Here is a 13,315-nt window from a genome sequence, read left to right as displayed (position 1 = left end):
GAGGATGCTACGACTCAAGATGTAAGTGGTGTGCAACAAGATCAGCCGTCTGAACTGACCCTGATATTATTGATTTTGTGAATGCTAACGAAAATGAGGATGATGAAGAAGAACGAGTCATTGCAGAACAAAAGGAGAAAACAGTGACTTACAGTAAAGGATTAAGCGTATTGGAAATGGCATTAACCTACAATGGGCAACAGCCAGAAGCAAGCGCAACGGAGGTGTTGGTTTTTCGTCAATGGCGGGATCTCTCAGCAAGAAAACGTGAATCAGTAGGCAAGCAGACATTGCTGACAAGTTTCTTTTCGTAAGACACTTGGAATGTTTTCGTTCAATATTGCATGTACTGTACAACTGAATCGACAATTCAATAAATAGAGTACCCTAAAACATGTCATTGCCTTAGTGATACAGTATAGCCTTCCTGCTTGTTTTAGTTCATTTTCAAAGTTATTCTGTATTATCCAACATTTTCGGTGATCCGACGTACACCAGGTCCCGTTTAGGTCAGATAATCGAGACTACTGTAGTTAATTTTACACTGGCAGAAAAAAATATCCAAACACCATGAAATAAGGAATGTAGAATAATGAAATTTTGGCAATATATTTATCGATGTAACATATTTAATGATTACAGGTACCAGACCACAGGTTAATATGCGCGCAAGGGAAGTCATCGAAAATGTGCCATGTTGGTCCATAACCTGTGTAATAACCTAGCTGTTGAAAGCAGGCATGCAAACGTGCATGCATTGTGTCATACAGGTGCCAGACGTCAGCTTGTGCGATGAAGTTCCATGCCTGTTGCACTTGGTCGGTCGATACAGGGACAGTTAATGCCGGTTGTTGATGATGCTGGAGCATCGTCCAATGATGTCCTATACGTGCTCGATTAGGGACAGATCAGGAGACTGAGCAGGCCAAGGCAACATGTGGACACTCTGTAGAGCATGTTGGGTTACAACAGCTGCATGGGGGCGTGCATTATCCTGATGGATAACGCCAGTGAGAATGCTGTGCATGAATGGCAAGCACAACAGGTCCAATCACCAGACATACACTTCTGCAGTCAGGGTGCGTGGGATAACCATGAGAGTGCTTCTGCTGTCATAGGAAATTGCTCCCCCACACCAGAACTCCCGGTGTAGGTCAAGTGTGTCGACACCGCAGACAGGCGGAATGCAGGCGCTCACCTGGCCTCCTCCTAGCCAACAAACTACCATCACTAGCACCAAGGCAGAACTGGCTTTCATCGGAAAACAGAACGGATCTCCACTCCATCCTCCAATGAGCTCTCGCTTGACAACACTGAACTCTCAAACGGTGGTGGTTCGGGGTAAGTAGAATGCACGCCAAGGGGGCGTCTGGCTCAAAGCTGTCCTTCAAGTAAACGATTTCGAACAGTTCGTTGCATCACTGTGGTGCCAACTGCCACTTGAATTGATGGTGCAGACGCAGTCCACTGCGCCAGAGCCATATGCCGAATACGGCAGTCCTCCCTCTCGGTGGTGCCACAGCGACGTCCAAAGCCTGGTCTTCTTGCTAGCATACCTTTAACCACTGCTGCCAGCACGCATGCACAGTGGAGATATTCCTGCCAAGTCGTTCTTCAATAGTGCGGAAGGAAAATCCACATTCACGTAGCCCTATTATATGGACTCGTTCAACCACAGTGAGCTGTTGATACTCGCCTCTTTGTCATCGTAAGGGCATTCTCGACCCACTCACAGTCACTCCGTCCAATCTCACAGGTAAATAACGCTCCACATAGTACAGCTTATATTTAAATCAAACCTGGTGTGCAAAGTCATGGGGCCGCTACTAGCACCACGCTAATGCTATTTTGCTTTACGTCGCACCGACACAGATATGTCTTATAGCGACGAAGGAATAGGAAAGGCCTAGAAATGGTAAAGGAAGCGGCTGTGGCCTTAATTAAGGTACAGCCCCAGCATTTGCCTGGTGTGAAAATGGGGAAACCACGGAAAACCATTTTCAGCTCTGCCAACAGTGGGATTCGAACCCACCACCTCCCGGATGCAAGCTCACAGCTGTGCGCTCCTAACCGCACGGTCCATGCTAATGCGATTTGCAGGAAATTTGGATCAATGTCATCGTTCAGATGTATAAATACACCTACCAACGTTTGTTAATCTATCACAACCCCTTCTTGGTATTTGGATTTCTTTTCCTCCAATGTATTTTAGTCTATGTGACTACGGTATGTAAAAGAATTCCAAACTAGCCTTTTTTTAAACCCAGTTTACCCAGACCATATTATCATGCTACGACACTGCTCTTCTCTAGATATTGAAACCATTTTTCAAAGCACCGTGAATAACAACTCTCTAGAGGAGCAAATACTGAGAAAATTTAAGATATCTAATTCAAAAGCCCGAGGTAAGAGGCATGAAAATGGTGACAAGGAAAGCTGGTAAGAATGTCAGGAAATGACAGAACTCATCAGTTGAAAGAAGGAGACGGAGAGTTAAATCCAGGAGACCAAGGTAAGATTCTGTATTAAACAATTACATTCTGATGAAACAGCAGTGTTGACTGAAAATTGAAATGAAATGGCGTATGGCTTTTAGTGGCGGGGGTGTCCGAGGACATGTTCGGCTCACCAGGTGCAGGTCTCTTGATTTGACTCCCGTAGGCGACCTGCGCGCCATGATGAGGAGGAAATAATGATGAAGACGACACATACACCCAGCCCCGGTGCCAGCGAAATTTTTTTTTGTTAGTGGCTTTACGTCGCACCGACACAGATAGGTCTTATGGCGACGATGGGATAGGAAAGGGCTAGGAGTTGGAAGGAAGCGGCCGTGGCCTTAATTAAGGTACAGCCCCAGCATTTGCCTGGTGTGAAAATGGGAAACCACGGAAAACCATCTTCAGGGCTGCCGATAGTGGGATTCGAACCTACTATCTCCCGGATGCAAGCTCACAGCCGCGCGCCTCTACGCGCACGGCCAACTCGCCCGGTGCCAGCGAAATTAACCATGGATGGTTAAAATTCCCGACCCTGCCGGGAATCGAACCCGGGACCCCTGTGACCAAAGGCCAGCACGCTAACCATTTAGCTATGGAGCCGGACGACTGAAAATTGAAAATCACAGTGATGCTTAGTTCTTTCACAGTTAAGCATAAAAAACAATAAGAAGAATAGAGAAAGTATGAACATAAGTAGGTAGGTAGATAGGACAACTATACTGTAGATAACCCGTATTACCAGTTTGAATCTCACATCTCAGTGAAGCAAACAAGAGACCAAGGAATGTTGAAGGACATAGGTGGTTCACTTTACACGGTAAATTGCAATTACACTTCCATTACAATCAACTAGTAAAAACACATTTTGAGCATACATGCTTAAAACCCACTAGGGTTTCAAAGGCAATTCCAGAATGGTGGTGGTGGTGTTAAAGATTAACACATACCTGAACTATCCTCTTCAAATAAAGGAACTTGGGCAGTTAGATCAACCTGCTTTAATTTCTCCGACTGTGGCAACATTTTTACCTCCTTCACAGAAACCTGTAAAAAAGCAAGTTCCTCAAATTAAGTCTGCATTCAATCTAGCATTCTTGAACATCAATACTACTGCCATTGCTGCTCACCTCTGGTTCAAGTAAGTTTCTATGGAGATTACACTCCATAGATAACTCAGACTGCGTACACATTTTACGAAATGTGTAAAGCTGCTCTACCATGAGTATGCACTTGGTGCATATCCGTTTAGGTAGAATATCATCTTCCCTCACCTGCTCAAAAGAAATAAAAGAATTTTTAAGAACACCACTTCCATAATATTCAACAAACCACGAGAATTTGAGGACACAAAATTTACAGAAGAATATTATACCTCCTCCTTTTAAAAATATCAACACAAAATGTTTGGAAACAATTTATAAAATGAAAATAAAAATACATTTCTTTAGGTCATATACAGAGAGAGATAAGAATATAAATATGAACACACAACAGGATAAACATAATAGGTAAGCTCACGAGAGGGAGCAAAAAAAAAAAAAAGTGAAAAACATGAAAACAAAAAAAGGACAAGGATAATCTCCATACCATACAGACAGGCTATCTCATCAGTCCCAATTCTTCATCCATTTCTTCTCAGACTCCAACAACCTCATCCCTGCTTCCTGTGCCTGTACCCACTTGCGTACTCCTGCGACGGCCCCTTCATGGTGTGCTTTATTGTTTGTTCTCAAACGAGTATTTCCAAATGCTTATATTGTACTTTGAAAACGTTAGACCTGGATATCAGGAGTTCAGGGACTAGTCATCACCCACAATAAACTGAGATTTGTTTGCATCTAGCAGCATGACACTTGCAATGGAGCTGTAGGAGTGGAATTCATGCATGATGTCGAGCTTCAAGCTCTAAAGAACAGTGTACAAGAGGCTACACCTTGAACACAGAGTACTAGATATAAGGGGCATAACTATAACAGGCAATATTAAAGGAGCACACAAACAAAAAATTATGCTGGTTTTACTGAAACTTATCATCCTAAGTGAAATGAAGTTTGTAGCACTTCAAACACACCTCATTCTCAGAACACAGGATTCCCTTTTAAAAGTGTATTTGAAATAAAGGAAATCAGATTTGGAGAGAGAAGCTAGTATATAAAGTCATATTCTATATTCCAGAGAAAGTGAAACAATGAACACCAGTAACCTGGCTCATAACAGTGCGATAGAATCACCTGCATCAGATTACCACACACAACATAAGTTAGTGCTGAAGTTCGGTTCGGTTTATAACAGAACTGAAAACTGTTAAAAAATATGATCTTCACAGAGTAATCCAAAATACAATGTCCGGCAAAAAGAGTGGAACACTAATTCCTTATGTCAAATCTTAATGTATACCACAAAAATACACTGGCTTTCCAATATTCGTTTAAATTTTTAAAAGCAACTACTTAGCTACAGAAAATACTAAGATGTTTTACAGTATTTTTCGTACATTTTACAATTCTTGAACATTTTCAGTTTCACATCAGGCAACACATAGTCCTGCAATAAACCCCAATGAGCTTGTATGGGTACGCTTGGAAGGAATGTCAGACAATGCGAGAACACCACCTTGGCTAAATGAGAACACCATTGCTGGAGGACTGGGATCACATTCCAGCAGAGGTCATCCAACAACTTGTGAACAGTATGCCTGAGCGTTTACAGGCCGTCATAGATGCCAGGGGAGGAAACGACCATTTTAGTGCCCACTGTTCTCATGAAGTGCAGTACAAACATTAACATGGTTTTGTTTGGCCATAACTTTAATAACAATTGACAAAAATCAATGTAAAACTTTAAAAACTGGAAAAATTTCAAGAATAACGTAACAAAAATTGTAATTACTGGGAGCTGTAAAACAGGTTTTGGTATTTTCTATAGCCAAACATCCACATTTTGTTAAATTTAAATGAATATTTTACTAGTACGTTCACTTTTTTTTTTTTTTTTTTTAGCTGGTCAGTGTAGCTTCAACTGAAGTCCGTAGCAGCTCAACAAAAATATTGACTTTACTGATCATAAGCCACGAGAATTGACATAAATAAGTCCCTCAACTGTCTGAATTTTTAGCTGTGGGATTTGCGATTACAAGGTTGTTAATGTTAATTGGATATTCTGACAGCAGACAAGGAGCCAGAAAAATAACCACACCTAATACAGAAGTCGGCATGCGTGCAAATTATCCACTTCTGGCATAAGGCTGTAGTGACGAAAATAAAGATACAATAATTAATAAAGAGTCTGAAATACGAAACAGTAAAACCTAGACCTTTTAATGAGTTTATATCATGGAGAAAAACAAGAAATTGCATCCAGCACATAATGAACCAGTTTTGCTTCCAATATCCACTGCTGGCTGGTATCATCAGTCCTACGATTTCTTTCATACTTGACTGAATTTGTGCAGTGATCACACCCAATGTATCCTTCACAAGTGCCCATCAGCACTGTTGCTTTGTCATGAAGCTTTCACCACATGATGCATTCTGTGGTGGTGACAAATCAAATAGGTATGTGAAGATGTAGACGAAATTCAAGAACCTATGTGCTCAGAGGAGTGATTATGTCTGATGGTATCACTTTACAGTCCATTACTAACCTCACATCCTTCCTCTTCACAATCCAGTAATCGATCTGCGACTTGCAACGACCACTGCTATAATTATGTCAGTGTTTACAGGCAGTTCTTGAGGAATGTATTTACTTCTGCCAAGTCGCATTCCAAGGCACGTTCACCAGCGTTACGCATCCAAAACCCAAATCGTTCAAAACAATCCCTTGAATAGCTAACGGGGCTGTTGAGGTCTCCACCGATTAACGGAAGTTTGCTGGCGTCAATGGAGTGGATGTATGACTCTAGTTCTCTCCGAAATCCATCTTGTTCCTCTACTGGGCATCCTAAATATGATGTACAGTATAACAAGAGACGATGCGTACTATTTCTGACCCGGGAACAACTCGCATGCCAATCAAGCGATGAGATATACAGTGGTGGTGATTAGTTTAAAGAGGAAGTACAACTGAACAACCATCTACGTAGGTAGTGTTATCTCCCAATCTCTCGGAGATGGCAATTACCATGCCATTTTGGCAGGATGCTGTGCCATAGTATAAGAGCTTGTACCCTTCACCAATGTCACAGGGTTTCACACCTATCCACTTTGCTGGATACAAGCAATGTCCACCCATTGTAGCTTGTGTTATTCAGCCAACTCATGCCTGCATCCAGTCTTTTTCCATTGCTGATTGTTGCAAATTGGGTAATTTGGCCTTGCTTCTTTAACCTGCTCCAGTCTTGAACAGGTAATATAGATGATATAGATGTTGATTCCCATAGGGAACCTGAAATATTTGTCCTGAATGAGTAAATTTATAATACCAATATAAATGGTCCATTATTGAACATTATAAATTTTCCAGCTAACTCATTCCTGGTTGCCAGTGTTTCACCTCAGTGTGCTAAGTTGGGCTCATCAGTTGGTAAATAGCACACCCACCACGACACATGGCTAGTGCACACCGTGAAGGCTACTGCGTAGGCTATTTGGAGCCACCGGCAGTGCCAATGTACTATGAGAGACTTTGTTTCATTACCAAAAATTGATGCCTGCCTGGCCATCAGATGAGCAGGTAGCCCTAACAAATTTCTCACACTGATCAAGTGGCACTGGATTTCTCTAGGCTACAGAAAAAAATTCTTGGCACTCCATGTGGTATGATATTGGCATATTTGGTGTTTACCTGACAAAATTTGTTAAAACCTCAGCCATAGGTGACCCCAGAACAGTTTGATGATGATGATGATGATGCATGCTGTTTAAAGGAGCCTAATATCTAGGTCATCAGCCCCTAATGGTACAAAATGTAATGACAATTTAAAAGTCCAAAATCATCCACTGACCAGAATTCAAAACGTGATGACGAAGAATGAATGGATGGACATGAATTCAAAACAATCAGTGGATCCGACCTGCAATGCCCCACACTCCCAGAAACTAGTGTTAAACAAAAGTATTACTGACCAAGGGACTGCTTTTAAAGCAGAATACTGAATCGATGATGCTTGTAGTCTAAAGGGGTCCAAACCGGGCGAGTTGGCTGTGCCGTTAGGGGCCGCGCAGCTGTGAGCTTGCATCCGGGAGACAGTGGGTTCGAACCCCACTGTCAGCAGCCCTGAAGATGGTTTTCCGTGCTTTCCAATTTTCACATCAGGCAAATGCTGGGGCTGTACCTTAATTAAGGCCACGGCCGCTTCCTACCCATTCCTATGCCTTTCCTGTCCCATCGTGGCCATAAGACCTCTGTGTCCGTGCGACGTAAAGCAAGTAGCAAAAAAAAAAAAAAAAAAAAAAAAAAAAAAAAAAAAAAAAAAGGGGCGGGGTCCAAAATCCAGGTTATCTGCCCCTCATAATGGAACTTATCGCCAGGAAAGTAGAACCATAGTATTTGTCATGTTGCGGTACTAATCAAAAATAACGCAGACTCATGGTATTCCACACATTATGGCACTACTCACAGGTAATGTAATGCACACATGTAACACAGATCTATGGTATTTCTCACATTCAGCGCCATTTACAGGCAAAGCAAACCTATTGTGTTCCTCACATAGGTGTACTAATCACAGGGACTCTTACTATCTTGTGGTGTTCCTCACATAGTGGGTACTAATCATAGGTAAGGCAGACCCATGGAGTCGCTCAGCCATGGTGTCGCTCATATACTGTAGTGGTACTAATCACAGGTACTGTAAACCCCACCCTGATTCACACGCTGTCGCTACTAATCACAAACCTATTGTGTACCTAACATAGTGGTACTACGCGCAAGTAAAGGTGACCCATGATGTTCCCCATGTAGTAGTACTAATTACAGGTAGTCTCATGGTTCTAATTCGACCATCCCTTGGTCGCCTCTTATGACAGGCACGGGATCCCGTGGATGTATTCTTCAAATGCGTCCCCCACCCACAGGGGGATGCGTGTTTGGTCCACGGGAGCTGTTCACTCAAGTCTGCCGGCAAGCCAGTTAGAACCCCCCTATCCTCCACCTGGGAGTATCACCTCTCCCCCTGCTACACCAGCGTAGTAGGTTCGTGGCCAGAAGAGTTTTGGTTCACTACTGCAGAGTAAACCGGAGCGTAAAATTGACAAGCAGATAACCTAGATGGAGTTACCTAAATATGTCGGCACCTAGTGGCTGAGCCCTGTCAATGATTATCTTGAAATTTGCCACCCTGTCTAATACCGCTATTGGCAAATAAACATATCAATTGACTAATTAACCGATTTACTTTCTGGTGTCAAGAAGCACTTTCAAAGAGTAAAGATTAGTTATATTTGTTAATTTTTTTTTTTTTTTTTTTTTTTTTTTTTTTTTTTTTTTTTTTTTTTTTTTGGCTATTTGCTTTACGTCGCACCGACACAGATAGGTCTTATGGCGACGATGTCATAGGAAAAGCCTAGGAGTGGGAAGGAATCGGCCATGGCCTTAATTAAGGTACAGCATTTGCCTGGTGTGAAAATAGGAAACCAATGAAAGCCATCTTCACGGCTGCCGACAGTGGGGTTCGAATCCACCATCTCCCGGATGCAAGCCCACAGCTGTGCGACCCTAATCGCATGGCCAACTCGCCCGGTAGTTATATTTTTGGACTGCCCCAAATCCCTCTTCATGCCAAATTTTCATACCCACCAGGGTTCACCGTTGAAGTTGCCCAATCCTCCCCCAAAACTGCTCACTAGATCCACCCCCTGGCGTCACCAAAGAAACTGGTTCAACACTATGGCAAGTTGATGGTATGGTAACCACGGAGTTACCACCCCAACAAACAATAGTTTTGTCATCTGAGTTCTTTGCCAAGTTGTATATCCCTCGAGCCTGTCCCTTCATCCCATTTGAATTGCAACTAATAAATAAGGTGCGGTCTCTGGGAACTCTACTCTCTCAAAATGTTCCTGTAGCGCCACATCTGCAAAATTTGAGATGAGCCAGATGTGCCATTCCAGTAAAAAGATTACTGAAACAATAAAAAGGGCAAGTGTGAAATCGCCAGATGCTGATCAAGCATCAGTACCATTGGAGCAGCATACTTCCCGAATCGTTGCTCGTACTCAGTACTACAATGAGGATTCTTTACTCAAAGCAGATGAGCTTTCCATGGATAAATTGCTTGCAACAGTTCCTGCCATAATATTCCACCATGCATTTCATCAAAATCTAGATCCTGTCCCTGCTGAAAGAAATATAGGACAATGTAAATGCACTCAAGCAAATACATTGCAATTTGTATAAATGTAGAATAGATCATCTGAAATCAACCAAAGTTCCAATTCTTCATTAAATAAAACATTTATAGCAGCAAAATAGCTGTACATAAGTGAAAGGTGTTATAACAATTTTAACACTTGCACCATTGGTCGCATAGTCTCCGATCTAGTCCTCTTGTTGAAGAATTCTAAGCGATATCGTTCACATAACTGTCCACATAATGTACACTTGCATGAGTCTGACGGTTCGTGGTATGTTGGGTTTTCGCAAATGACATGGTGCAAACCATGTACTGCAAGTCTTGAAAACATGTGCCTCGTCTCAAAATTTGTTGCTGTCCATGTACGATCGATCATGGCCCTAGTTCCATAGAATTCCGTGGGTACTACTTCTCTTTTCCTTATTACTTACTAGTGTTCTTAGTAGGTTCTCCGATGCCGTTGTGTTAGATAAGGGGTACATTGTCCTTAAATCCTCTATGAGAAAAGTTTCCCCGCACGAGAAGGTAGACTAGCCTGGATCTTGTTGCTTTTGCCACTCTGATTACTCTTTTGATGTATGTTGCTTTAACTCTTTCCAGTGTTGCTAAGTTCTTTTCATTCAGATGTATCCATAAAATTTCAATCCCACATGTAAGTATTGGAACGACTAGATTTGAAGAGCGCCACTGCTGTGTCAAGATTTAGTGTTCTGATGAAGCTTATTTTTTTTATTGCTCTAATTGCTTGTGTCGCTTTCTCTACTGTGTGCTTAGTGAAGCATTTTGCAGACGGCTGGAATGTTATCCCTAGATATTTGTATTCTTCTAAGGTGATTCTTGTCGATTTTGGTATTTGCCCTCCTGATCTGAACACCATTTCCGTCTTTTTATTGTTAATTACGAACTTGTGTTCAATGCACCATTTTCCCACTTCGTCTATAGTGTTCTGCAGTTTCCTTAAGCTTTCTGAGCCAATCACAATAACATCCGCATAGCCGTATGCAGCTACATCTTTATTTTGTGCAATTTCCCTAATGTCCTTTGCTGCCACGACGAACAGCAGAGGGCTTAGTAGGTCCCCTTGGAGTACTTAATTTGTTTGAATTATTGGTTCTGAAAGGTCTAGGCTGACCGAGATCCTTGTCTTATTCCATTCATTTATGGAGTTTAGAATTCTTGTCCAGACGCTGTCTCTTCCCAGAGTTTCCTCGAGCTTCCTTTGTACTAATGCTCAGTCCAGGAGATCAAAGGCTTTAGTGAAGTCTATAAAGATTGTATAGTATTTTTCCTTCCTTTCGATGGCTTCCCACATGTTATTTAGCAGTAGTTCCACTACTGCGAGAGTGGATCTTCCTGTCCTAAACTGGAATTGAGATTCTGGGAGGTGCTCTTCTACTGTGTCTGTTATTCTTTCTATGATTAGTTTTGTGAATACCTTAAAAGGATTGTTTTCCAGGGCTATTCCTCTGTATTTATTTGTCCTTCGGGTCTCCTTTCCCTTTGAAGAATTGCAACTAATAAATAAGGTGCGGTCTCTGGGAACTCTACTCTCTCAAAATGTTCCTGTAGCGCCACTTCTGCAAAATTTGAGATGAGCCACATGTGCCATTCCAGTAAAAAGATTACTGAAACAATAAAAAGGGCAAGTGTGAAGTTGCCAGATGCTGATCAAGCATCAGTACCATTGGAGCAGCATACTTCCCGAATCGTTGCTCGTACTCAGTACTACAATGAGGATTCTTTACTCAAAGCAGATGAGCTTTCCATGGATAAATTGCTTGCAACAGTTCCTGCCATAATATTCCACCATGCATTTCATCAAAATCTAGATCCTGTCCCTGCTGAAAGAAATATAGGACAATGTAAATGCACTCAAGCAAATACATTGCAATTTGTATAAACGTAGAATAGATCATCTGAAATCAACCAAAGTTCCAATTCTTCATTAAATAAAACATTTATAGCAGCAAAATAGCCGTACATAAGTGAAAGGTGTTATAACAATTTTAACACTTGCACCATTGGTCGCATAGTCTCCGATCTAGTCCTCTTGTTGAAGAATTCTAAGCGATATCGTTCACATAACTGTCCACATAATGTACACTTGCATGAGTCTGGCGGTTCGTGATATGTTGGGTTTTCGCAAATGACATGGTGCAAACCATGTACTGCAAGTCTTGAAAACATGTGCCTCGTCTCAAAATTTGTTGCTGTCCATGTACGATCGATCATGGCCCTAGTTCCATAGAATTCCGTGGGTACTACTTCTCTTTTCCTTATTACTTACTAGTGTTCTTAGTAGGTTCTCCGATGCCGTTGTGTTAGATAAGGGGTACATTGTCCTTAAATCCTCTATGAGAAAAGTTTCCCCGCACAAGAAGGTAGACTAGCCTGGATCTTGTTGCTTTTGCCACTCTGATTGCTCTTTTGATGTATGTTGCTTTAACTCTTTCCAGTGTTGCTCAGTTCTTTTCATTCAGATGTGTCCATAAAATTTCAATCCCACATGTAAGTATTGGAACGACTAGATTTGAAGAGCGCCACTGCTGTGTCAAGATTTAGTGTTCTGATGAAGCTTATTTTGTTTATCGCTCTAATTGCTTGTGTCGCTTTCTCTACTGTGTGCTTAGTGAAGCATTTTGCAGATGGCTGGAATGTTATCCCTAGATATTTGTATTCTTCTAAGGTGATTCTTGTCGATTTTGGTATTTGCCCTCCTGATCTGAACATCATTTCCGTCTTTTTATTGTTAATTACGAACTTGTGTTCAATGCACCATTTTCCCACTTCGTCTATAGTGTTCTGCAGTTTCCTTAAGCTTTCTGAGCCAATCACAATAACATCCGCATAGCCATATGCAGCTACATCTTTATTTTGTGCAATTTCCATAATGTCCTTTGCTGCCACGATGAACAGCAGAGGGCTTAGTGGGTCCCCTTGGAGTACTTAATTTGTTTGAATTATTGGTTCTGAAAGGTCTAGGCTGTCCGAGATCCTTGTCTTATTCCATTCATTTATGGAGTTTAGAATTCTTGTCCAGACGCTGTCTCTTCCCAGAGTTTCCTCGAGCTTCCTTTGTACTAATGCTCGGTCCAGGAGATCAAAGGCTTTAGTGAAGTCTATAAAGATTGTATAGTATTTTTCCTTCCTTTCGATGGCTTCCCACATGTTATTTAGCAGTAGTTCCACTGCTGCGAGAGTGGATCTTCCTGTCCTAAACTGGAATTGAGATTCTGAGAGGTGCTCTTCTACTGTGTCTGTTATTCTTTCTATGATTAGTTTTGTGAATACCTTAAAAGGATTGTTTTCCAGGGCTATCCCTCTGTATTTATTTGTCCTTCGGGTCTCCTTTCCCTTTGAAGATTACCTTTACTAATGATTGTCTCCACTGATCTGAGATTTTGGCTGTTTCTATGCATTTATTATAAAGTTTTGTCCAAATTGGAGCTAGTAAATGAGCCGTGTCTTTAAGGTATTCCTTGTATATCATATCCGGTCCTTCAGCTTTTTTTCTTTTTTGTGG

General features: G+C 41.7%; 1 protein-coding gene across 2 annotated transcripts in view; it reads right to left on the bottom strand.

Annotated features, from left to right (window-relative positions):
* LOC136864757 (zinc finger protein 184) overlaps positions 1-13,315 on the bottom strand; it is a 69,666-nt gene that overhangs the window by 46,945 nt on the left and 9,406 nt on the right. For both annotated transcript variants that reach the window (XM_067142120.2, XM_067142121.2), the window contains exons 2-3: positions 3,626-3,769; positions 3,446-3,542 (exon numbers count right to left, since the gene is read on the bottom strand). In XM_067142120.2, coding sequence (XP_066998221.1) covers positions 3,446-3,542; positions 3,626-3,769 — 241 coding nt within the window. The remainder of the gene's footprint in view (positions 1-3,445; positions 3,543-3,625; positions 3,770-13,315) is intronic.

Source organism: Anabrus simplex, chromosome 2 (assembly GCF_040414725.1).
Source record: "Anabrus simplex isolate iqAnaSimp1 chromosome 2, ASM4041472v1, whole genome shotgun sequence".
In the NCBI taxonomy this organism is placed as follows: Eukaryota; Metazoa; Arthropoda; class Insecta; order Orthoptera; family Tettigoniidae; genus Anabrus; species Anabrus simplex.
Note: the sequence above shows the minus strand (reverse complement) of the source record. Positions and strands in the feature narration are given on the sequence as shown.